Source organism: Brienomyrus brachyistius, chromosome 2, assembly GCF_023856365.1.
Source record: "Brienomyrus brachyistius isolate T26 chromosome 2, BBRACH_0.4, whole genome shotgun sequence".
In the NCBI taxonomy this organism is placed as follows: domain Eukaryota; kingdom Metazoa; phylum Chordata; class Actinopteri; order Osteoglossiformes; family Mormyridae; genus Brienomyrus; species Brienomyrus brachyistius.
The window spans coordinates 9588802-9614284 of NC_064534.1; the positions used below are offsets into that span (position 1 = coordinate 9588802).

The 25483-nt window shown below is 42.6% G+C and overlaps 1 protein-coding gene across 1 annotated transcript in view; it reads right to left on the minus strand.

Annotated features, from left to right (window-relative positions):
- The window catches only part of LOC125727716 (transmembrane protein 132C-like), a 173508-nt gene extending 155059 nt beyond the window's left edge, over window positions 1-18449 (minus strand). Inside the window, 1 exon segment of the mRNA XM_049004630.1 lies at window positions 17496-18449. Coding sequence (XP_048860587.1) covers window positions 17496-17574 — 79 coding nt within the window. The 5' untranslated portion in view covers window positions 17575-18449.
- Window positions 18450-25483: the final 7034 nt, after the last annotated feature.

A 25483-nucleotide genomic window follows, 5' to 3' on the forward strand; every position in this document is an offset into this window, starting at 1 on the left:
AACTGATTTTCCCACTGCCATGACTTCTGAAGTGCTCCCAAAAACAACCAGATTCGACAGAGCTTGAAAACACACATGGCAGCTAATCTCCTGCTCAGCGGAAGGGGACTCCGGCAAGACAAATGCGCACGTTCTCACACCCTTTGGCCAACCACCAGGGGGAGCGGAAGGTCACATGACCACGACGAGGCCCACATCTGAAGTACGCAGATGCTCTTGCTGGTAGCCCCTAAAGGTTGCCGAACATCAAACTACTGTTTGTTTTCAGTGTCTTCATAATGAATTACAGCCATTCTGAGATTCATATATCACTATTTGCTAGTACGGAATCCATTAAAAAAAAAGTTTTATTCATTTATTGCTTTTCATTTAATATTTATGATGCTTAATATTTCTTCATGTGAAAATGTTCAACAACAATAACTTTCATACTAATGTAGTTATGAAAAATAATTGGTTTGGTCTCTCTGAAGTCATTTTTGAAATTTTCTTTGGACAAGACACTCCAGATTGGCTCCTAGACAACCAATCCACTACAGACACTCTTAAATATCTTAAAGATCGCAGAGCTCAACCGATGGTTCGAGTGTAAACTGTCTGTCATCTGCCAACTGGCTTGCATGAAAATGATGTTTAGCAAAGTGGGTGGGGCGAGCAGTGAATAACACTACTCTTATCCAATCAGCAGAGCCATGTGGACAGTGTAAGGGAAGTAAGCGTCTTGCCAGGAAGCATCTCTAAGCAGCATGCTGCCTCCATATGGTCAGGTACTGTACAAGCGGCACAGGGAAATCACCGGGTCTGCGCAGGTGTTCCATGACACATCGCATTACATTTTGTTGCTTAGCTAATGTCTTTGTCCTAAGTGACTTACAGTTTTGCCCATTTACAGCAGTGCATGTATTTAATGGAGCCATTCAGGTTAAATACTTCGCTCAAGGGCAGAGACGTGGTAGCAGTTAACAGAAAGGTTTTCTATTCAAGTCTGTCAAAGGGCACTGCTGTGATAGCATCCATTCATTTTCCATAACTGTTTATCCAGTACTGGGTCACCAAGAGCCTGGAGCCTATGCCAGGCAGCACAGGGCACATGGCGGGGGCGTCCTGGATAGGATGCCAGTCCAGAAGTCATATTTCTACTCACTGAGCCACCCATCAAACCTCTGAGAAAAATGGAAGCTTTAACACAGTCTTTCTAAGCGTCGAAGATACAATTCACTGTATCACCTCTGTCCACTAACTAATCACCTAATTTTGAGCTGGCCATTAGATGTGATTCCCTTTCTCCAATGTGCGACCTGGTGCACTCGCCACACGTAAGGCCATGAGTGTGCAAAACTCACACCCAACAGCTATGAGACTAGTGTTAGCTCACTTGACTTAGCACCAAATTGCTAACTCAACTGCATCGGAGTTAAGATTGAGGGGTTTGTTTGGGGAGCAAGTGTTCATGGGGGTGTGTGTGGATATGGTGAGGATAGGACGGCAAAATGCCACATTTTGAAATGCGATAAGCGAGTCTGGCGCTAAACATTGCACTTGTTCTCAGCGCACGTGTTGAGGTTCGCTGGGGAGAAGAGAGCGACTAACTAGATCAGTGGTTCTCAAACTCGGTCCTCGGGCCCCACTGCCCTGCTTGTTTTCCTGCTATCCCTGCCCCACACACAAGTCCCAGCTGTCTTTCAGCTTCTGATTGACTGAACACACCTGATCCAGGCAATCTGCAGTCTGTAGGGCAGGGATATCTGGAAAACAAGCAGGGCAGTGGGACCCAAGGACCGAATTTGAGAACCACTGGACTAGACCATGCTGCATATAAACGTGGAATGGCGCCACCTGTGTCCAATATTCTTCAATCAAGCGAAACTAAACCAGGTTTCATCCTGACCTTGGGTTTAGTGAATTCTTTGTTCTGCTGCACAGTGAGAGGACGCAATACAGTTAGCATTTAGCCTAACTGGTTTAAAGTAAGTCTGATCACCTGTATCTTAAGGACATCTGGTAATGAGCAGAAACTGACGGATACGAGGGAGATATTCTCTAAAAGCCTGGGATACAGATAATATAACCGGCCTTCTGCTCCTTAAATGAATAAACCAGGATGTTTAAACATAGGCGTGACCAGCAGGAATGAAACCCAACACCAAAGAGGGGGATCCCGCTTCCGAGAGAGTGCTGAACAGTCAGGGCTTAGGAGAGCGTCCGTAAATCGGTGGCAAGATGGAGGGAAAATGAGCAGAAACCTCACAGAGGCTGGCAGACTCACCCACAGAGACGTGTGCGGCTTGTAATTGCTGCCAAAGGTGCTTCTGCTGAATATTGAGATTGAGACGCGAGAGCGCTTTCAGGACACGCTATTACAGCTCATAATGGTCAACAATGTGAGTGTGCTGAATGGAGATAAATAAGCGAAGCCGGAGCATATGAATAAAAAAAGATAACTAAAAATGCTTATACCCTGGCCAGCAGCACAGAAGTAGACTTCTGACTGACATTTTCTGGGTGTAAGTCCTAGAAGGGGGTGGCGCGGTGGTGCAGTAGTTAGTACTGTTGCTTCACGTCTCTAGGTCCAGGGTTTGAGCCTCCACCATGGCTCCATGTGCATGGAGTTTACAAGGTCTCCCCATGTCATCGTGAGGTTTTCTCTGCATACTCCTAAAGTTAACTGGAGTTACCAGTAGGTGTGAATGGTGTATGAGTGTGTCCTGCAATGGGTCAGCATGGCCTCCTGGGTTGTACCCTTGTGCCCACAGGCTCCAGACCCCCCACAATCCTGAAAAGGATAAGCGGTTATGGACGTTATTGTACTTCTAAAAACATTTAAGCTAAATGTCTTCAGTAATATCTCTGGCAGAACAAACACGAAGTTTTCCATTAGTATGAATATTAAGCAGCTAATTAATGTAACAGTGCAGAATGAGAAATGCCTAAATTTGGGATGTACTCAGTTCATAACACTGCCGCTATCAGAACACTCTCACTCTCTTAATTTTCTTTCTTAAATCCACATTAAAAAATTCAGTTTTAATTTTAGACCAGAGTTTTTTTCCTGCTCAAAAATGTATCAGCGCTGTTTTATTCTGCCTTCCGTAATATAAATGTTCCACATCTACAGAGGTTGTGGGGGAAATCACAGGAGATGTCTCCATTCATCACTAAACTGGCTATAATACTGTAACGACATTGCCTAACATCACCCCATTGGCTCACATTCAAACGAGACCCTGCTGTTAACAGGGGAGTGAATTGTTATGCTTAAACAAACTCCCGTACTAACGGCTGAATAGTAGACACATCTGCCGTTCCCTTTTCTTTAACACCTTGTCGTCGTTTGCATTGTTCCCCTCTAAAATGTGCACTGTGTTTTATACATTTGGCCAATTCAGCTAAAAAAAAAAAAAACAAGATATGAGAGCTGGCATGTGATTCACTACACTGTTATGCTTTTATTCTGCTGTTTCAGCACCCCCATCCTGACACCCACAGGTAAACACATTTTTATAGACCAGTTCACTCATAAACGGCATTTAGGAGACGTTCACAGCTTAGCTGGCCCTTCATCAAAACAAAGAAAAGTTCAATGAAGTGGAAGGGAAGAAGAAACCCTCAGAACACAATCTGTCCCGGAAATTGGGAAGCCCTGTTTCCAGTTTAACATGAAATAAAGCTGATCATTCATCCATCGATTTTCTGTAATTATTTATTCACTAAAGGACTGGGTTGACCAGGAGCCCGTGGTTGGAAACACAGGGCAAAAGGCCGCCTACTGGCCGAACACTGTAGATGGGATGTAAAGCTAACCACTTATATACTTATTCTTGGAGTCTTTAGAGGTACAGCTCTCATTCACCGTTCAGGGACTTGCCTTTGACTAAGCAAGGCCATTCTTCATTGGAGCTTTCATTAGCTCCGCTCATGAAGATAAATGACCAGAAGGACAGGATCTGCACCTGCCACCCCACCCCCCTCCCCAAGGTATGCACGCACGCACCCACGCACGCACACACACACACACACACACACACACACACACATCAATGACCTCCCCCACTGTTTATGTTGCTGTCTGACAGCCGTGAGAATAACAACAAACAGGCAACAGCTGTGTCGAGTCAGGACAGCCCCGAGTTCCGACCAACATGCCAGAACAGGAAGTACTGTTCTAGGTTGCATCTAGTAACACCTCTGTCGAATGCCTATGTCCCCTCTAGCCAGTGTTAATTCAAGTGTGCAACCACTTCAGTAATAAAGCAAAGGAATATACTGTGGAATACGCTACTTACTGTAGCATCGCTGTAGTAAGGTTCCCGCTAATATACTGCATTACTCCTACAATACACATGCTTAAATCTCACATTACCATAGCAAAGTGGTGCAACGGTACATGGTATATCATCAAACTGTTTGGTACGCCATCTGTGTTGTATAACGACATTTAAATTCTAGCCCTTGAATATAAGACGATAAAACACCATCTTATATTCATGCCAGTATGTATATGAAAATACCAGGCATATCGTAACCGTGCATGCACACTACGAACAGCGAGTGTCAAAGTGACCAGAAGTCGTTCATTCTCTACCGAAGGGCGTGGTCACGATTTGGGCGGCAAGAGCGTCAAAATGAAGTTGAAGCCTGGTCAACTTTATGATAATGAGCTATGATGCGGTTCGGCGGCAACCAATCAGAATGTAGATAAAAAGAGTTTGACAGAACATGAGCCTGTAAACTTGTTCCAACCAAACAGTTCCTAAGCACCGTCGGGGTATAAACTGTGAGACACAACATTTTATCCACTAGACATGGTAAAAAAAATATATCTGTGTTTAGGCAACATAAAACTATGCTTTCATAAAACCCATGTAGACATGCATTTTTATATCCTGTCAACACAGTACAAATGGACACGTTAAAACTGTCTTTCAGTGCTGAGGTACACTAAACTAAGACTGTTATATTCAAGGGCAAAGTGCATTATATCGGTTGACATATTATAATGGGCTTTTAATCATAGCCACTGAAAGTAACATTTTGTGAAAATTCCAACGAAGAGGTTCATTCTTTTGTCTGATACGCTGAATTAATATGTCTGACTTGTAATGAAGTAAAAGGTGAAGAATAATCAGGGGGGTTCAATACCTGAACAGCCCAATATAAAACTATATAAACAACACTATATTAACTAGAAGCTGCTATTAACATATCTATTATCTAATCTATTGAAGGCACATTCATACCTACACGCTTTAATTTTAGGTGCATGTATTTTTCACCGGCATGCGTCACTATTTTCATTACAGCGCATTTCATAGCGGGACAAAAAAAACATTTTTAATGAGGCATAGGCCAAGATGTTTGAAATTATTTGGTAACCAGGTGAGTTGGTTAAGCGCATAATATTTTTTGTGGGGGGAAAATTCGCTTAAACTTTTGGCGCCATAGAATGAAAAATAATGCGAATGGCTGGTAACTTCATCGTCATTGATTTATAGCAGTAGTGTTTGTCTTCGACAGATTATATCCTACTGGCAGTCAGTACAAAAATAAAGTACACGTGTGTTTGATTTGCTGCCGCATTAAGTTCGCCAGACCCAACATCGTGAACAACCGTGTTCAAAGTTAAACTTTTTCGGAAAATAATCGGTTTCAGAGCACAGCTCTGCTACGGAACGGTTCGATAATATACCATGTACCATTGCAGGGTTAAGTAAACATGTTATTACGAAGCTAAATATACGGTTATTTTTGGAAGAAAAAAAAACACAAAAAGAATTCATTGTATAATTAAAGGGTGATGTGTTTTTTTATTTTTTTTTTTATGTGATGCCGGAACTAGAATTAAAACATTTTTGCAAATATACTGTGTTTATAGAGGTAGGAATATCTATTGCCTCTCTTACCTATATTTGTCCAGACGCAGAAGCACTCAGTCTGGACTCCTTTACCAGCTGCTGTCCCTTTCTGCGTTAAATATATGCTTTTTTACTTTAACCAGTAAATACATATTTTATAAATACATACAGATTATAATATATTATAAAACCTAACCCTAATATGTCCGAAAGTATACTGCTTGTCACGCCTCCCCGGGAGTGGATAGCCGGCGAACTACCAATTAGGCTCCACACGGGAGCACTATAAAGGCGGAAAGCACGCAACACCAGTCGCGAAGTATTTGTCAATGTTACATTGCGGAACCAAGCGTTTTCTTGTCTTGTGCCATTCCCTCATTCCTTGCCCTATCCGTCTGCCTTTTGTGTGCTCCTCACCCTGCCTTCCTTCCTTCCCCAGACCAACCCTCGTTCCTGAGTCTCCCGTCCTGCCCGCCCCTGGATTTCGCGTCTCCCCTTCCGTGTCCCGTGCCTCCGTGTAGGACTGACCACCCCCGGCTTTCAACCCCGGCTTTCGACCCCAGCTTTCGCCCACGACTACTCTCTTCGTCTTGCCCCTTTAACTACCGTTTCCAGGCCGATCTAATAAAGATCGTTCTGTCCCGCAATTCTGGGTCCCTTCGGGGGGTCGCCTGACGCTGCCTTTAGCAGTAAAAGCATTATACGTATTATAATAAATTATAAGCAACCTTTTAATTTAATGAATTTGAACAACCTAACGGACATTTCTCACCTCTTTTCCATGTGTATTTCTCCTTCCCTTTTTGCTGTCTGCAGAAGTCTCTGCTGTCCTTCAATGAATGCTTTAAACTCTAAGTACAGCAATTTAAAGTTTAATTAATTAATCAAGCTATTAATTAATTTTAGTAACTTTTGGCAGGACACCAACTTTGAGTGGTGGAGAAGGAGGGGTGGTATTCCACAATTCAGTCTTTTTTCATTAGCCAGATAACTTAAGCCAAATCTAAGGATTGTTCGAAAGGAAGACCGCGTACCTCTCCTCGTGTTGGACAGTTTTCACGTTTGGCTTGAGTTATCCAGCAACTGGGAAATTATGCTTTGTTGAATACCTCATTCAAAAGAGTTTTCTCTTTTCGTCCACTCTGAGGTGTACCTTGTACTTTGTTTTTTATTTGACGTCCGTGGCTCGTCCGATACTGTTTGGTCATTCTCTTCGCCCGTCACTCCCCCCATTTTACCAAACCGACAAAATAATTTCTGCTACCAATCAAATAAAATATGGACATGGCCCATCCTCTTGTTATACCCGTTTTTAACCATTTTCGGACACACTTTGCAGCACTGCATTTACAAACGTAACCAGAAGAAACAGAATAGTGGTAGAAGGAAACCAAGTGAGAGTTTATTTGCAATAGCGAAATTCTAAATTAGACGTACATTTTCACAAAAACCAGGACAATTTGTCTCCCGGGAAAAAATATAAATTTTCCAGGACAGTTGCTCAAAAAAAGAGGACAATCCCGGGAAATCCAGGACAGGTGGCAAACCTACACAGCAGCATTTTTGTTTCTTTACCATGCTCATTCATAGCGATATACAATATGTGACACAACACTGAAACAACCTGTTTTTTTCCCTCCTCTGTCACCAGCCATTTATATGTGAAGTTCTGGGGGCACAGGAAGTCAATACAGAATTTGTATTTCAGGTCCAAGATGGCCGCCGTGTGTGTCAATGTGAGCGTGTGCAGGCTCACATCTACATACTCAGGGTGGCGCACTGCATTTTACACAGACGGTGATTACATAGTGGCCTGGCAGCTAATGGATCCTGGTCTGAGGTTTATACAGTCAGAGAATTCAGCCCACCGACAGCTCAGCAGAAACAAAATTTCAAAAAGGCCCAAATACAGAAATAAACATTTTCTATTTATTGAAGTACAGCCAAATAAACATTTTCTATTTATTGAAATACAGCTCTTCCCTGTCTCTCATTAATGAAGGGCTTCTTCCTTGCTTTATTGGACTTCAATCCTACTTCTACGACCCTGACGAGCTGTCCTAGCAGTGCACTTCTCACCTGTGCAGACATGTTCCATATTCTTTTTGAAGGTCACTTGATGTCATCCTCTGATTCCTGAGAAACTGTCAGGTAAGTAAACGGTCATCTCTGCCATTAGAAAGTCGTTTCTGACCTTTACCTGACTGCTTTCTGGTCATTCCCAGTGTTGCTGTTCAGTGTAGCCTTCTGTCAGAAAAACCAGGATTTTTTTTTAATACAGAGTGGTCTCTTAATTTTTTCCAGAGCTATGTATTACATTATGGTGACCTAATGTCCCTACAATGTGATAAAAAAAAAAAAAAAAATATATATATATATATATATATATATATATATATATATATATATATTTTTTTTTATTTTTATTTTTTTTTTTTTTTGACATTGTGAGGACCATTTTTTTCGGTCCCCAGGAAGGGGAAACTCAGTTTTCTAAAAATCTGTGAACGTAATCGAATGACTGAACGAATGGACAGTCCCCACAAAGATATGAATACAAATGTATATGTGTCTGTGTCTGTGTGTGTGCATGTGGGTGGAGTTTGCGTGCTGTCCCAGCCTCTTGTGATTTCCAAGGTCATACAGACTGACTGGCAGCTGTAAATTGCCAGTAACGTGTGAGTGTGTGCATTTATATGCCCTGTGATGGACTGGCATCCCAAATACCTCTGAATACCTGAACTTATAGCTTCCAAATTTGGCAAACATGTAATTCTCAGATCAGATCATGTGTTTAACACTGAGGGTGTGGGAGGTGGAGTGTGACCCAGTGGGTTGGACCACTATGCCAGCGATCAGAGGGCTACTGGTGTAAACCCCATTGTCAACTGAATGATTTCACCTCTGGGTCCTCAACCCCAATGATCCCAGGGACCGGCTAAACTTGCTTTTCCTTTGCTTGCATTTCGCCTTGCCTTGTTAATTGTACATTGCACTGGATAAAAATGTGTGCTTAATAAATTTAAATGAGACGTTGTCATTTTTCAGGTGTCACACGAAAAAAAATAGAAATGGATTTAATGAGTAGCTGAGGTGACATCTGATGACATCTGTCAAATGACAAGCCATTCAGTCAGAGAAATCTTAACAAACAAAAGCGGGAAGGTATGCAGACAGCCGGTGAAACTCCTACCAATCAAAGACTCTCATTAATTACTACTAGTCCAAATTACTCTCATTTGCAGGACTTGGTTTTTGTCATGAATCGTATTCTTAATCACTTCATTAATTTCATAAACGCCCATGCAAGTACAAACCACATAAGTAGAATTAAACAAACATTTCACTCTCCCTCAAGACCGCCACCGGCTTTTATTACGATGCCTAATTAATGGACTTTTCATGTCAAACCCCATTGACACAAAAAAAAGCACCGTCTCCTGGCTAAATAACCTCCCTGTCAGTATCTCTGCACAAAAATCCTGCAGCCCTGAATGCCTACAGTACGACCTTGGGGTGGTATTGATTCAGACACCTGCATATGTATCAGCTAACGTGGCAGAAGATGCGCAAGGACACAGGTTTGTAACCTGAAGGCTGCTAGTTCAGGTCTCAGAAGCACTGCTAGAGGGGGTGTCGGGCGTCTGCAAACCACATTACTCTAGTAAAACTGTCAAGGTGTCATTGGAAACCAAAAGAACAAGAAAAAAAAGTCTGCTTGATCACTGTCATCTGCAAGATGGCAAAAAAAGTGCATACATTTTTAAGTACTACATGTTTATACAGTGGATTACATTTATTACTTTGGTTGAAAGCTGCTTGAATCTATAATCTATAACATCAAACAAAACTACTGTATATATCACCCTTATACATGGAAGCATTATTGTGGCACCAAGAATAGCCAAAGTATATTCTGACTCCAGTGACCACAGCAATCTTCCTGCGAGAGGCATGATTAACTCTCTCAGATAAGGACCATAGCTTCCAGCCAAAGAGACTAATCAAATTGCTGCCTTGACTACGGGACTGACGTCACTGTCATCACGAGCTAACGAAGGCACAGTGGCTGCCCCACGTGAATTGGAAAATCACTGGAAATCAACTGGGCATCCCCCCCAGAGCCAGTTACGACTCCCTAGCAGAAAGACATCATTTGAGTTTTCCAGAACTTGTTCTTCAACACCCCCCATGCCATCAGTTGTGGCAGCATGGGAAAGAAAAGAGGCAGAGGGAAACTATTAATTCTTCTTCAGAGGAAAAACCAGCGAGTGCCCTTGCAGGGAGACCAAGGAGATTGCTGTGCGACAAATTTGTAACCCGCTCCCATCACAACCCTTTCAAGCCAGGGATCGAGTGCTTGTCACACGCCCAAGCACTGAATCATTCAGCGACTCAATTAAAATCAAGGTGGGGGTCCACATCTTGCAGAGAGCGGCCTCGTTAGTCTAGTTTGCTGATTTGTTTGCCACTACCAGTTCCCGCCCCCACTTCCACAGGGTGAGGAAGTTCAGGAGACAGTGGATGTGGACCTCATTAGGAAAACACGCCATGGAGTGACTTCCGTGCGACACACCCCCTCCCCCCCTGCCCATATTGTGGTGTGGTCTGTGCTGCTTCTTAAAGTCACATGACCATTGGCTCTAATTCAATCTTTGACGGAAACACTCAATCACTTGGCAACTTTAAATGAATGATGTTATCAATCCATTATCACCATTAATCTGTTTCTTAATGATCATTCATAGGTTAAGAAGAGCTAAATTAGAGTCACATCTCATTACAGTTATTATTAGTGGGTAGGCCCAAAGTTCTAAGTCTTGATTATAAGTTTGTCATCTTCATATTCCTAAGGGCACTAAAATACAACAATGTGAATTACCCCATCTGGTCGATTTACAAAGGTGAAATTACGGAAAATAAATATCTGATTCTTAACAGCGTTAAATGACATGCAAAGATACCATGACCACAAACTGAACAAAAAAAAAATCACAGTAATTATTATAATCATGGCTGTTAAACGACAATGGAATTGATAAACCTAATGAATGAAGACAGCGATTTAAATTCACTGCCTGTTACTAAGTGAGAAATTAGCGTTCTGGTACTGGAAAGAAAGTAATATGAAAAAAGCAACAAGATACCACATTCAACGCATATTTTCACAGTGACTGAATACATCATCAAGGGACGATGGCTAAAATTCAACACTCAGAATCCATATCCATGAAGAAGAGAAGCCGACATGGAGGAATAGGTGCCATTCAATCGCGGCATTCACGCTATCTCCATGACAACTCTTTGATGGACTCATGTAACCAGCTGCCGTGGTTACATGAATCATGACAGCCAGCTCAATAAACATTAAATGGAGCAGTTGATGTAACTTTCGGTTTTATTTATCTAGCCTCATGTGAGGTTTGCAGAGTTGCCATATGTGTAGAGATGTGTGGTACACTGACTTCATTAGTCATAGGAGAACTGTGAACCCCCCCTGCCCGCCCCCCACCCCCATATGGCACTAATGTGGCATCCAGTACACTCACATTACAGTAAATCACTGACCTCCAATCACTGCCCTAGAATAACCCTCATATCTCAAGCCTAGCAAAGCTGGTCCTCTGAGGCCAAGCATAAACCTTCTAGAACCAGCCTCCTATCTCGAACCTAGCAAGGCCGGTTCTGACAGGCCCAGCAGAAGCTTCTGAGTGCAATCTTAACACCAGCCACCCAGAAAAAGCCGGGAACAGGCCTAGCACTAACACAGTGGTTCTCAAACTCGGTCCTCGGGCCCCACTGCCCTGCTTGTTTCCCAGCTGTCCCTGCCCTACGCACTGCTGATTACCTGGATCAGGTGTGTTCAGTCAATCAGAAGCTGAAAGACAGCTGAGACTTGTGTGTGGGGCAGGGATAGCAGGAAAACAAGCAGGGCAGTGGGGACCGAGTTTGAGAACCACTGCACTAACCCAAGGCACGACATGGTCCTGCACCTTCGAAGTAACCGCAGAGGAATTGTTTTGATTATCCTGGTCCAGAAGACATGCCAAATCTTTACAACAGTCTGAAGAGGAGTGTTCTTAATTATTCTAAAATAAAAAAGCATTGGATGACAATATTCAAACTGCCAAAAACTAAAGAACCCCAACAATGAACAGCCAGGTCAGGTGGAAAACAAATTCTGCAAAACATCTCTTCTTTGGACCAGAAAAGAAATATTAGGCAAAAAAAGAGAATAAACTTTCTGTATTTAACATCAACACTATTGTTAGTACTAATACATTTGTGTTCTTATTTGACAAACGGAGCTACTTCTCGCACGGAATACCCGTGGCGAAACCCCAATTACATCCAGCAGACATTTGGAGCCAAAATCAGGTCAGAGCCTAAAAAAGCGACAAACAAAAAAAACATGGATTTGTGGGGAACATTTTAATCCAGCTGTTTCAGCCACATCTCCAAAAATAAAGGCGTGTGCATGTAGAAGCCACACAGAAGTGCTGAACCTGACGGCTGCAGAGGAGGCTGGACGGCCGTCTTGGCAGCTGGTGAGATCAGACCCATATTCCTCCTGGATATGGAACATGATCATATCATGGCCTGGTGCCCATATCATGACATTTCTCAAAAGGGAATGCGTTGATTTCAAAGAAAAAGAAATACCATGCTATTCCAGCAGAGAAAGCTACACACTGAAGATGGACTGAGGGGAAAGCTATAGAATGAGAAAGCATCCACTGATAATGGAGAAACCTACAGACAAGGGGGGACAACCACTGACAGGAGAAACTGAGTTAAAGAATGAAGAGTGAGATACACACTGAAGAGTGAGCTATAGATTGAATCAAGGTACAGATTGAAGAGTGAGCTATAGATTGAATCAAGGTACAGACTGAAGAGTGAGCTACAGACAGAAGAGTCAGCTATAGACTGAATCAAGCTACATACTGAAGAGTGAACTACGGACTGAATCAAGCTACAAACTGAAGAGTGAGCTAAAGACTGAATCAAGCTACAGACTGAAGAGTAAGCTACAGACTTTTAGAGTGAGCTATAGACTGAATCAAGCTACAGACTGAAGAGTGAGCTACAGAATGAATCAAGCTACAGACTGAATCAAGTTACAGATTGAAGGGTGAGCTACAGATTGGAGTGAGCTACAGACTGACTGAAGCTACAGTCTGGCTAAAGCTACAGACTGAAGAGTGAGCTACAGATTGAATCAAGCTACAAACTGGGGTGAAAGTGTTACTGATTTCAGGGAAAACTGCAATTCATGGTGATTGAGTTACTGATGACTGAACATCCACAAACTGATGAACCTTATTTAGTATCACTGAGTGAGATGCAGGATGTGAGTCACAGCGAAATAATCATTTGTCTGGTCATAAAACTTTCTAGAGACATCTATTTATACTGCCAGTGTTGTCAGTTCCTGTAATGAAGCTACACTCTGCACTAGACACTTTCTAAAAAATGTCATGTGAAACATCCTCATTTTGACAATTTCTTCTCTTATGTTTGCAAATGAACAGCAAAATGCAGGACCACAGCTGCTTTTATATATTTATATATGTACTGTCACAAAGAATAAAAGTCTTTTGAAGATGGATGATTTCGAGGTAAATACCTTTCGGTTATCAAATCATGTCTTCCATATGGCCAAATATTTGGTTTCCAAAACAACAACATCACAGTGATTCCAGTTCCAATTCCAGTTGACTGTAAATAGCCACATGGACCAAATGGTCAAAATCGGCCATTGCCAAGATCCTTTCAGGATGTTTTCAATACAAATATCTTTTGATGCCAGTGCAAACACAACAACTTTTTATATACACATAATGCTCTTGGCTGGCAGATGCACACAGTCCCCAATAACACTGACCATAGGATGCGCTATTCATTTCCAGTGGGATGCTCTTCTCCTAAAGCCTGCAATTTTGGGCTAAAATAAGAGAAAATCGCAGCTTCCTGCAGATGGCGGGCCAGCAGCAGCACAGGGAAAAGCATCATGAAGTGCAGGGCACCCCACAAACGAGGCTTGAAGAATATCTTCTGAACATATCTGTCTGGAAAGTTTTGATTCATACCAGCCAACGGTCCCCACGCCTCGACCAACCGATGGTATCATCATGGGTCACAGATGCAGCCCAAAATGCAAACTGGGCATTACTGCGCGGTTTCCAGATGGGTTTCCCATGTGCCAGTTTGGGTTGTGACTTGAACCCCTACTGAGATTCCACCTGATGCTTCTCTCATGACTGGAAATTGATCATGAATATTTTAGGAATTCTCATAAGTTCCGCGAGGTTGGGGTTTCTCTTAACTGCCCACAAACGGGCGAGTGATTAAAAAAAAAAAAGAGAGAGAGAGGCGCGCGAAAATTACTTTTCCCGCCGACAGTTTCGCCGAACATTAAACTGTCATATAAACCTGAAATATTATGTTAATTCTCTTCAGGATATTCAGCTGAGACCCCTGGTGAAGTTTGCACGTCAAAACACCCCTGGAGGTACAAAGGAAGACAGAAGCTTGCCATGGCGATGCTGAAAGCCGTGGTTTCCGGAGCTGCTTTTCATAATTGATCTGCTGTCAAATTGCATAAACTTTCCTAGATGAGGAAGCAGCACACGGCTCCCCCGGAACTCAATATTCAACTGGGACACGAGAATGCAAGCGTGTCGTGGCGTTGGAGGCCCATAAAACTCTGCTTTAACTACTTGGAAAGCAAAGCATGGACATTACATCCCCGCCATCCTGCCGTAAATACATTATATGGATTCCTGCTCCCATATAAATTGAAAATGTGCCCTAAACGTCTCCATCTCTTACCCTCTCCTGGGAATGGTAATGCCACAGACGTGCATCTTGGGAGGCGATGAACTGTTCTGTGTCCTTACTGAACTCCATATAAGGTACTTACCAAAAGGCATAGTCCCAGATCAGTCTGGATGCAAAACAGTTCTCTGCCTCCACCCACTGATCCAGTGCTTCCCGACCCGGTCCTCAGGAACCCAAAGACGCTCCACATTTTTCCTCCCTCCCAGCTCGCAGGAGGTAGCAAAAACATGAACTGTCTGTGGGTCCCTGAGGACCAGACTGGGAAACACTAATCAAGCATTAATCAATTAACAGATGTATTAATAATTTAATTACCACCCTGAGTCACCTCTGTGTAAAGACACGCAGCTGTAGTTTTTACATTTTAACCTATCAATACAGATACATGCTGAACTAGTCAGGCCCACGAGGGCCCTTCCCATTCCAAGGTATTAACACATCTCAGTTTTGGCCGCTAGGCCATTTAAAGGAGAGGGTGGTGAGGACTGGTGTTGACACAGAGGGAGCTAAACAGCCCCGGAGGGCAGCCTCGTGGCGGCATCACCGGGGGCTGGAGGAGCCAGCAAAAAGCCGGGAGGAGCCACCTCCACGCACCTCCACGCACCTCCATCACGCTCAATAGAGCATAAAGGGACACATTGCCCTGTCTGGAAAAGGGAGGCTTCCAAGAAGGGGAAGCCATCCATTTATAAACAAGGTCTGAATCAGTGACTGGATGAGCATTCCTGTAACAACACTTCAGATATGACCAGCGCATTAAAGTTAAAAAAGCACATCTGTGTCTGTTCCAGCCTGGGAATTATCATAATTCGGGTCATGTGCTGAGGCTCACACTTGGGGGGCGGGCGGGGGGGGGGGGGAAGGAGGGTTGTGGCATTGCTGCTGTCCCCAATCTCGCTCTGAGTAAAGTGTCACTCAGAAGTGCCACTAAGCATATTGGATGCAAAACATGCCATCTATATTCAGGAAGAAACCTTCCAGCTATGAGCGAAATGGCACTAATCCTGTGTTGAAAGGAGATTTTCATCCCACCGACAGGCCTCTGTAATAAACTGGTCACACCTGAGATAAACAAACCATGTGACTCCTCCCAGGACCTTAGTAGGAATATGGGAATGCTCCCTCCGTGAAAAACACTAATCCTAACCCTAATTCTAACCCTAATCCTAACCTTAATCCTAAATTCACCCAGGCTTGCACAGGGAACCCCAAGTTAACCCCCGGATGAAATCGCTTTCTGCAGATTGTTATATTTTATTGCTAGTCAAACGAGGGGAATCATCCACATTTTCTCAGATCATTAAACAAAAGCAGACTTGCAGTCATTCCCGGAGAGTGTCTGCAGCTGGACTCCTAAGAAGAGCCTCTACCCTGCATACCTCCAGCAAACATTCAACAGCGAGAATGAGAGGGATTGTGGGAAATGCCCACATCTGTGAATAAAGGTGTCTAGGAAGAATGCCGGGTGAGGATCTCATGTCAATATATCATCATCGGGTAAGATTAGCAGGCAACACCACGGCAAATTCCGACAGGCATGTTCATCCAAACGCAATTTTTACCATGGACATGGAATCTAAAAAACTTAGTCTTGTCATTGACACGTTTGTCCATGTAGACAATTTCTGGTCAAGATGGTGCCTGTGTGGGCAATGCCCAGTCCCCATGCACTGACATCAGCCTAGAAACTTCTTGGTTGGTTGGCACACCCTGCATCCCAGGACCAGTAAAGACAGCTCTGCTTTCCCTGCCCTAACTGTGGATCTCCGCAGAGGTCGCTGATTCCAGGGGGACAACAGCAACTCTCATATTTGCAGATACGTGACCAAAGGAGGGGGGGTAGGGGTGTGCGGGGTGGGGGGTGGAGGCTTTGGCTAGGGACACGCAACTAAGGCTGCATTATTCTGTGATTTTGGGGCTGGGGTGGGCTGATCACACAAGCCGGTGTGATCACAGAAGCTACTGGACCAGATGAGCATTAGAATTCACCACTGGTGTCCCGCTACACCATTGTACTGGGACCATTCATCTTCCCGGCCACCCCAATGGCCGCTGCCAGACCTTCCTGACAGGCAGCGCTTAAGAAGGACCGTGGACCCACAGCAACAGAGAGGCTCTTTCTCCCTGAAGAAAGCATCTGCCGCGCGCGGACCACCTCCTGAGTACAGCGGCCACCGCAGTGACTACGGCGATTAAAGTGATTTGACTGTTGGATACTCCTTCGCTTGCTAAAAGAAAAATAATGCATCATTTTTCCCGGATATTCCAGCGGTCATGCGAAATGTGTTCATTATTTTTAATTGGAAGGATGAAATCAAACTCGTACATGGGATCGATCAGTTGTGTGTTGAACACAAATAATAAAATAATAATAATAAAAGATTTGATGTAATTTCTAGTGAAAATAATAAAGCGATTCGGCACGGAAGCAGCATGTCTGCATGCGTTTGGGATGCCGAAGCCAGCGCAGAAAGTGCCGCTATAATGAGTGATGATCCACGGTCGTTACTGAGCACCGGTACCAGCAAGTTTAGTAGTAACTGCATCAGAGAGCCCACCACCGAGTAAAATACGCCACAAACCAGCTTAAAACGATGATTCATCAGAAAATTGCAGGTTTAGGCGATCTATAAATTAAACTATTATTATTTAGAATTATACAAACAATGTATTTTAACTAATAGCGCGTTTATCTCATATACAATTATTAGTAATTGAATGAGCGATAACAATAATAACAGCATCGTCTGCTACCTGAACAGAATAGTATGCATCACATATGATCGCCGCGCTACTTACCTGTGAAAAGTACAGCCATGACTAATTGACGAGTGCGAAGAAGCAACATGTTTCCTTTCGCTGTCTCACAAACTTCCATTAGGCTTAAGAAGAGAAAGTGAAGGCTGTTTATCTCAGGGGGAAATAGCTTTTTTCTGCTCTGCGATTGCCACCCTGATCGGTCTTTTTAACGTCGGGTGATGACCAAGAAAATGTGCAAAGTTCCCATCGCTCTTTCTAAAGAGGGCATTATTGTGATCTGTCTGCTTGTTATCCGGTGTAGTCAGAAAAACATTAGGTTTCCGTTTTGAGGTTCGGCTGGGATGAGATGACTTCTGGAAAACCCTGCCTGAGTGCGCCGTGGTGGATGAGCAAGTTTTCCCAACAAAGCGTGTATATATCCTCGCAGCGGTCTTTTCTTTAATTATATAAGCGCTGTCCTTGCATGGAAGAGGACAGCAAGGGAGCCCCGATGTCCGTTTGCGCTCCCTGGGTCACTGTCAACAGCCGTTTACCGTGAAATTGTGCCCATTTTGGGCGAGATGACGGCGTGCGCAAGGTGTCTCACCCCCCTTTTCCCCTGTATAACTGGAGATGTTGCTCTTGCCGCAGGGTGATCTCTGTTCTTCGGAAGCCCTTTTCGGGATTTTGCCGATAACGGCCACTCTTGTCCTTTTATTCTCCCCTTCCGCTGAACGCAGCGTTTAGCTCCGCAGTTTGCACATTTAAATTTCCTGTTTTTCCCCGCATCACTGCTCGACCCCGAGGGAATGAGCGGGACTCCTTCACCAACAGTGTCCACCGCTTCCCTGTTTGCAGGCAAGGGGCTGATCTGACTGCTACCAGTGAGCCCCAGCTAAGATGCTGTATCCACTGAGATCGCCGTCCGAGTTGTGGGTCGCGCATTTGCGCATTTTCACTCCTCAGGTCATTCGCGTTATTTTTAATAGTGCCGAGAATAACTTGCTCCCAAAGAGTAACTCCGGCGACAAAATTAGCAGGAGGCACAGGATACCGATTATGCATATCGTTTGAATAACGTCATCTTAATTTCATTTCCTTTTATATCCAGGTATTTTATAGGCAAATAATTACATATGGGAAAATAGTAATCTAAATAAATTATTGTCAGATTATTTGTTAGTGGCGCATTTGCCAGAGAAAATCGATATTAGAAGTGAGTATAAATCTAACCATTGCATCCTTGTCGTGTCTAAAGTTATTTTGCTTTCACACTTTCTCCCCTGAAGATGCTGACAAGATGACGAAACCGCTCCGACGTGCCTAAGTGCTTTCCTGCTGAGTGCCACTTAAACGCGCACCAAAGATCGGCATCTGTTTTAATACCAACGATGGTCCCCCAGCCCCCACCCCCAGATCTACGCTTTGCAGAGGCGGCAACGGCAGTTTCCAAGTCTAACGCAGAAAAAAAGTACGGAGGAACTATGCGCACTGTCAACCTGGACAAGAAAAATCGGGACTTGATAGCGTGTTTTGGTGAACCTCACGCTGCATGTAGCAGTACATATAGGCTAATCAGAACCCTGCTCAATTGCATCTACGTTTGTACAAAAATACACACACATATAAGCTGAAGCTAACGTCTGCACTTTAAAAAGGCATAAATGATCAAAATCTATTACACCTTTACTAGCCTGTTCCTACAGGAAATATGTCATTTTTAAGTAGTGAGACGTATGATTTAATCTTAACGAAGCCGTCGTATTCAGTATTATAATTATTACGTGGTTAACTGGTCGCCACGTTGACAGCCATGCAGATGGGCCGCTGTTGTAGAGTATATGCGCTTACGATTAATTGGCATCTCTAGAACCTTAGTGCAGACCTGCAATTAATCACAATCACTCAGGAACTTTATACCTGTCAGCATAACGACTGTAAACATAATTTATGTCAAACCAGAGCATATTATATTTGTAGTTTAGTCCTAGCATAAGAATTTGTTCCACATAAATGTAATACTTCAAAAAAAAAATACTACGACGTAACTAGTTATTACCACTTTGTACTTTCACCAAATTCCGTAAACAATGTTAATATTTATTTTGTAATAAGTCATTACGGATTGTTTTTCTTCAATCAATAACCAAGATCTGGCAACTGCGCACATAAACTAGAACAAATAAACGAAATGCTTTACACGACAGCATGTTTATATATGTGCTGTCTTTTTTACCGATGTGGTTTGCACATTATTTTATAACAACGTTATAATTCTAAAACTATGAGAACTGCAACTGACAAAGGAATGTCTGCAACAATTTAGAAAAAAAACCTTCCGAGACCTGTTGGTTATTGATGTTGCGTTTGCGCGTGCTTCGCCATCCACAGAAAAGCAACGGCGACCCCTAGTGGTCAGTAAGCGCAATGTGAGGGAAGAACAACGAATAATATCATTTTAATCATTCTCCCGAAGCAAGATAAATGTGTTTCTGAAGGACTTAAAAAAAAAAAAAAATAATAAAAAAAAACATGTGCGTAGTCAATACAAAACATGTTGCCTTCGAATAATGTATTACACGTATGATTATAGGTGGCCGACATTCAGGAGGATCCGTTTATTGAGATGAACATCTTATGCGTTCCTTGTAATTGTGACTATTATTGTGTAATAAGGAGTAGCTTAGCAACGATGCTTTTCAAGATACCATGCCGGTTTAAAAACAGACTGTTCAAAACCATTTAATGGTCATTTATAAAATATGGATTATATCTCCTAGGATATATATTACAATAAAAACCCTTAGGACTATGAAAATGTTAGTGCTGGGAGAGTCATTAGTCTGTTTTTGAATCAGTATCGATTAATTATTATACTTAAAAGTGAATATTTTTCATATTTTCTAGACGATTGAGTAGGCCTATCTACACAGACTTCCGTCTTAGTTTGTATCCGATGTTATTGTACTTTGCTGATATCTCGACTGCATTTACATATTTGTATCAATATATACATGCAGATGTATTACATCCAATCGTTAGAGACACAATTGACTGTGCTGGCGAACATCGACGGGTTCCTAATGCCGCAGTAGTGACAAAGTTTGCGACGATGCCCGGATGGTGATGCAGAGATCTGCTCGCTTTCATCTGAAAGCTGCCGACCTATTCTTTGCAGAATGAACATGCATCTGAAATTTACGTATTACGCGACGAAATCCCTGTTCGTGGTCCAGTAGCTTCTTATTTTAAAAATGTAGAATGAAAGGTAGAAACAATTAGCTATGAGGCGAAATCACTGACACTATTACGATATGAGTTGACAGGAAAGCGAAACAAAATTAAGCCTTTTAGACATGGCACGAATTAGAATGTTCAGTCACGGGCCGTGTACATCTCTTATAACTGAAGAGCAAAGTAAACAAACAAATAAATAACGGATTAGATAGATAGATAGATAGATAGATAGATAGATAGATAGATAGATAGATAGATAGATAGATAGATAGATAGATGAGAACAACCTTTAGGTTTGTTGTTTGAACTCTACAGGTTAAAGCTGTTTTAAAGAAATACCCCAACAAGATAAGACTTTGCAGTAAGGCGCACCTACGTACTTTTGCGAAAGATCAAAAAGACAACAACAAAATATTCTAACAATCCTTAGAAATACCATGAAATTCTATGAATTAGCCGTCAGTATTCAAAGCAGTCAAATAAAGGTGGGGGGTCGTGTAAGATTACACGGCGGTGACACATTAAAGAGATGTACCAAGACAAGTTCCCCCCCCCCAAACACGTTTCTCATATTTCTGAATATCAATTACTATCCGTCATTTTCACGATACATGCTAGACCGAGGAAATGTACATGTTCAAAAAGCCGCCATCGGAAACGCTGGAAACATTTTCCATAATTTTTAAAACACTAATATATACTGTCAGGCTTTTTTGCATGCTTTGTACCGCTCAAATAAAACTTGTGCTGCCTTTGACCTGAATCTGCCATTGAATAGACTTGGAATTACAAATAACGGAAGAGCTGAAACGAATACTTTGGTGCGTCTTTGGGGCATCCAATGCAGCTCAACTAATTACAGAAGCACAGTCGTAAGTACAAACCAGCAGCTGCACAGCCTGACTGTCATCCTTTGTTAGTTTGTGCTGTTTTATAAGGTGCAAAGAACTGGCTTTGACTTGAGATAAAGCTTATTTAATGCCTTATCAGACCACAGTGCATTGCCTGGAAGGTATTGTCATTAATTGGCTGCGCAACAAAAAAAGTCTGCTTGTTTCATGTTGTTTACGCAAAACTACAGATTGTTGGCTTGAAAACTAGGAAGCCAGTTCCTCCCTTCAGCAGTCCTAAGAGGGGCTTCCTCAATAGCCCTTTCAACAAAGGTCAAAGGTCACTTACACCTATAACATCTCATAGGGGGAAGGGGGCAGCACTAGTGCATAATTACAAAATCAAAATATTATTTTCACCTGCATATGCACTCAAATGCAACTCTTATCTATAGCCAAGTTTTAACAGGTTGGTTCAATGGGCCAAGGGAAGCGATATCGCGCGGCTAACGAGCGCAGGGAAGGCGCACCTTCACACCACACAGGCTCTCTGATCGTTTGTCTTTTTGTTCTGCTCCGCCTTCCCATCTAAAATTGATCGTTGTTGTTTGTAATCCATGTTATCTGCCTCTATCCAGTTTTCTAAGCCATCGTGAAAAAGCGCAGAATGATTCCCTGCAGTGTAATGAGCTTGTTGTTTTTGAACCTGTTAATTTATCTTTTTAAAAACCGTTCGATTTTTATTTCATCCCAATAAAGAAAGCATTCCCAAAGCAACTTCTTTAGTCGTAATATATATATATAAGTATATATATATATATATATACTTGCAGTTTGCAAATTAAATTCAAAATATCTTGTGTTGTAATTATGTTTTGCTTCTTTGCTGTAGTAGAATCACTCGTGCCTTTGTGACTCGTAAATAAAACTCGAGAATGGAAAGTGATCACCGACGGAAACATCATAAAAGAAAGACAAATCTGAACAAGGTGGAAAAAAATCACTTGTTGCTTCATATGATGTAGCGGGTTCTGCCAGCAATGCTGCACTGTGTCAGACTGCTATAACTTGCATTGAAAACGAGTGACATTTCACCGCAAACATAAAAAGACGCACAACACTTAAATACTTAAGTAGAGATAATAATAATTGATTAAGGCTATGCACATGCCCATCCCCCCCCCCCCCACCACCACCCACAATGCCAACCAACTGGGGGATTTTCCATTGTCATAAGGTCATAATACCAGGCAAGCTGGGAGCCCGCCCGCATGTCGACATGGTACCAGGGGCGAGGCCCCCAGCTGCACAGTGCCCCCAGCTGGTTCCCCCCCCCCCCCCCCTCCGCGCCTGTCTTTGTTTTTGATTTATACCAGGCTTTTATCGCTGGCAGGTAATTAACATTTATCAGGTTGTGAGAGGAGCTTCCTGCATGACAGCCGTGTGATACCCGAACCAGGAGCTCGGCGGAGGCCCGTGTGACACCGAACTCGTTATCGTTAGAGGACCCTTACAGTGAGAGCGCCGGGTTATTACGGAGAAGGTCGTCCTGGCTAACGACCAGCGGGAACATTAGGGAAGATAATTCCGTAGCTTTTTCCAATCCATGCTTCATAGGCCACAGTACATAATTAGCCAGAAGGCAATTTGGGAAACCCATCCATTTAACACTAACTATATTTTCTGCATACGGCCCACTTATACAGCTGTTTTAATGATTCATTACACGTAAAATGCATTATTTCCTGAGTGAAAGGTGTGCGTGACTAAAGATAAAACAGGCCTCGTGTGCGTTCACTTCCTGCACTTTTATGAAGTGAATCTACAGAATCTCTTGAGCTGTGCTGTTTTTTTCCGGATTTGAATTTGGGTCTCTAATGTTGTCTAAATGACCGATGCATCACGGGCAGAGACCCCCTTTGACGGTTCTCCTCCGAGCTCCGCATCAAGTCAGGAACACGAAACCCGTTTGGTGCGACACATCATGTAATTGCCGGTCGGCATCTGGGAGAGATTTCTGACCTGATACTGCTGCTGATACCACCAGCTACAGAATTTGCTTTGCTGAGGAAACTTTCAAAAGATTTTGTATGTGCTCTCTCTCTTCATATGGCTTTCCTCCTAGGACTGCAGTTACCTTCTTCAATTTAAAAATGCTCGTGAGAGTGTTACTTACACAAAAATGTTCTGAGGGCAGAATAAAAAATGATTGGTTCAGAGAGATAACCAATCAGATTTTAGAGAAGGTGGGTCCCAGCAACTAGAGGAGGTAGGACCAAGACGTTTGATTGGTTGGTCCCTAATCCTTTAGTTGATTGGACCCACCTCTTCTACAATCTGATTGGTGATCTCCCTTAGAAAAACATCCGGTTAGCTGAACTTTTATCTTTAAGTTGCCCATGTTGTATGAGTCTGTGCCCTATGTTGGACAAGCAAGCCAATTTAATTGAACCTACGTTCGGTTATGAAACCAGCCTTCGTTCAACCCTAAACATTCATAAAACCAGCCTGGACTTAGAACCTGCAGAAGTCCAGATCTGCAAATCCATTGCACCCACAATCTGAGGAACTTAAGAGCAGAAACAATAAAAAAAAAAAACAAGAGGTAAATCACCACCGAAAATAAGGCAGCATCAGTTACATTCCGTACGTGTTCATGCTGAATCATCATGACAAGACAACAGATATAAGCAATGGAAAGACGGAAGTGCAACTTACTTCCTTACCTGTAAGTCACTTTGAATTGTGCCTTTTGCAAGCGTCACACTGCTGGCCAGTTTTCCCCGCTAGCTTCTCAACGGCAAAACCGTAAGTGTCTAGGAATGGTGCTACGTACCACATTTGAATAAAATGTCCTCATCAAACAAAGTGGAATGTGGTGCCTTTTACAGCTTTCCAGCGCACCTACAGTACCCAATTTCCCTCCCATACTGGAATGCAAAACATAATTTATAATATAGTGCGAAGGTATAAAGAAAGCAGGGGTAATGTCATATTCATCAGAAGGATTGATTTTTCCAAAAGCTGGGAGAATCACTCACTTGCCTAATATGCAGGAGAATTGAAATATCAGAATGCACTGAGTGGTAATTGAAATCAATGTGATTTACCATTACGCATTTCCAAGTGTGCTTATTTCATTAAGCGCGATATTAAAGCAGAGGATGGTGATTTGATAAGCTTATTCATGTGGAGCTTGTTCCAGTTTCAAATTTGCATATCGGCGCCTTTGGCCCCTCGGTTTTCACAGACAGAGGAGGCAAATCTGCATCTGTGCAGCATCATTACTCTGCGCCTGAGCTGCGCCTGAGCTGCGCCTGCATGCCCAGTCCCCTTACTGATCTCAAATAATAACAATAATAATAATAAATAGTGTTGTCATTATTATTATTATTATTATTGTTATATGTGTAAATGTTCTTTTTCTCTGTACATATGTCTCGTATTTTGTTTGGTTACTTATGGTTAAGGTTAGGGCTGGGTAGGGGTTAAGGTCGTCATGTTGGGATTGCAGTTTTCCCTATAGTAATGAAAGGAGAGTCCCCACAAAGATACAATTACAAACCCATTTATGTGCATTTGTGTGTGCGTGTGTGTGTCCCGAGTTATTCCCTGCCTTGTGTACGTAGCTTCCGGAATAGGTTCTATACTCCTGCAACCCTGGATAGGACAAGAAGGTATAGAAAATGGATGGTGAGATGGATATATTTTATTAGTAAATACACCAATATTTTGTTTCCTTCGATTTTAGTTTAAGTGTATTATGGGAGATGCTGACTATTTAAATCGCGAACAGTATTTTTAATCATCCTGACTAGACGATGGCATTATTAGGACTATATTTCTAGGTCCCACATAAAATCTGTCCTTGCTCCTTGACATCACAAAACACAGGACATTTGTAGCCACATAAAAGAAGCCATTTTGACTTTAGACTCCATTAAATTAAAAACATATTTTAAAAAACACGGAACGATCCAG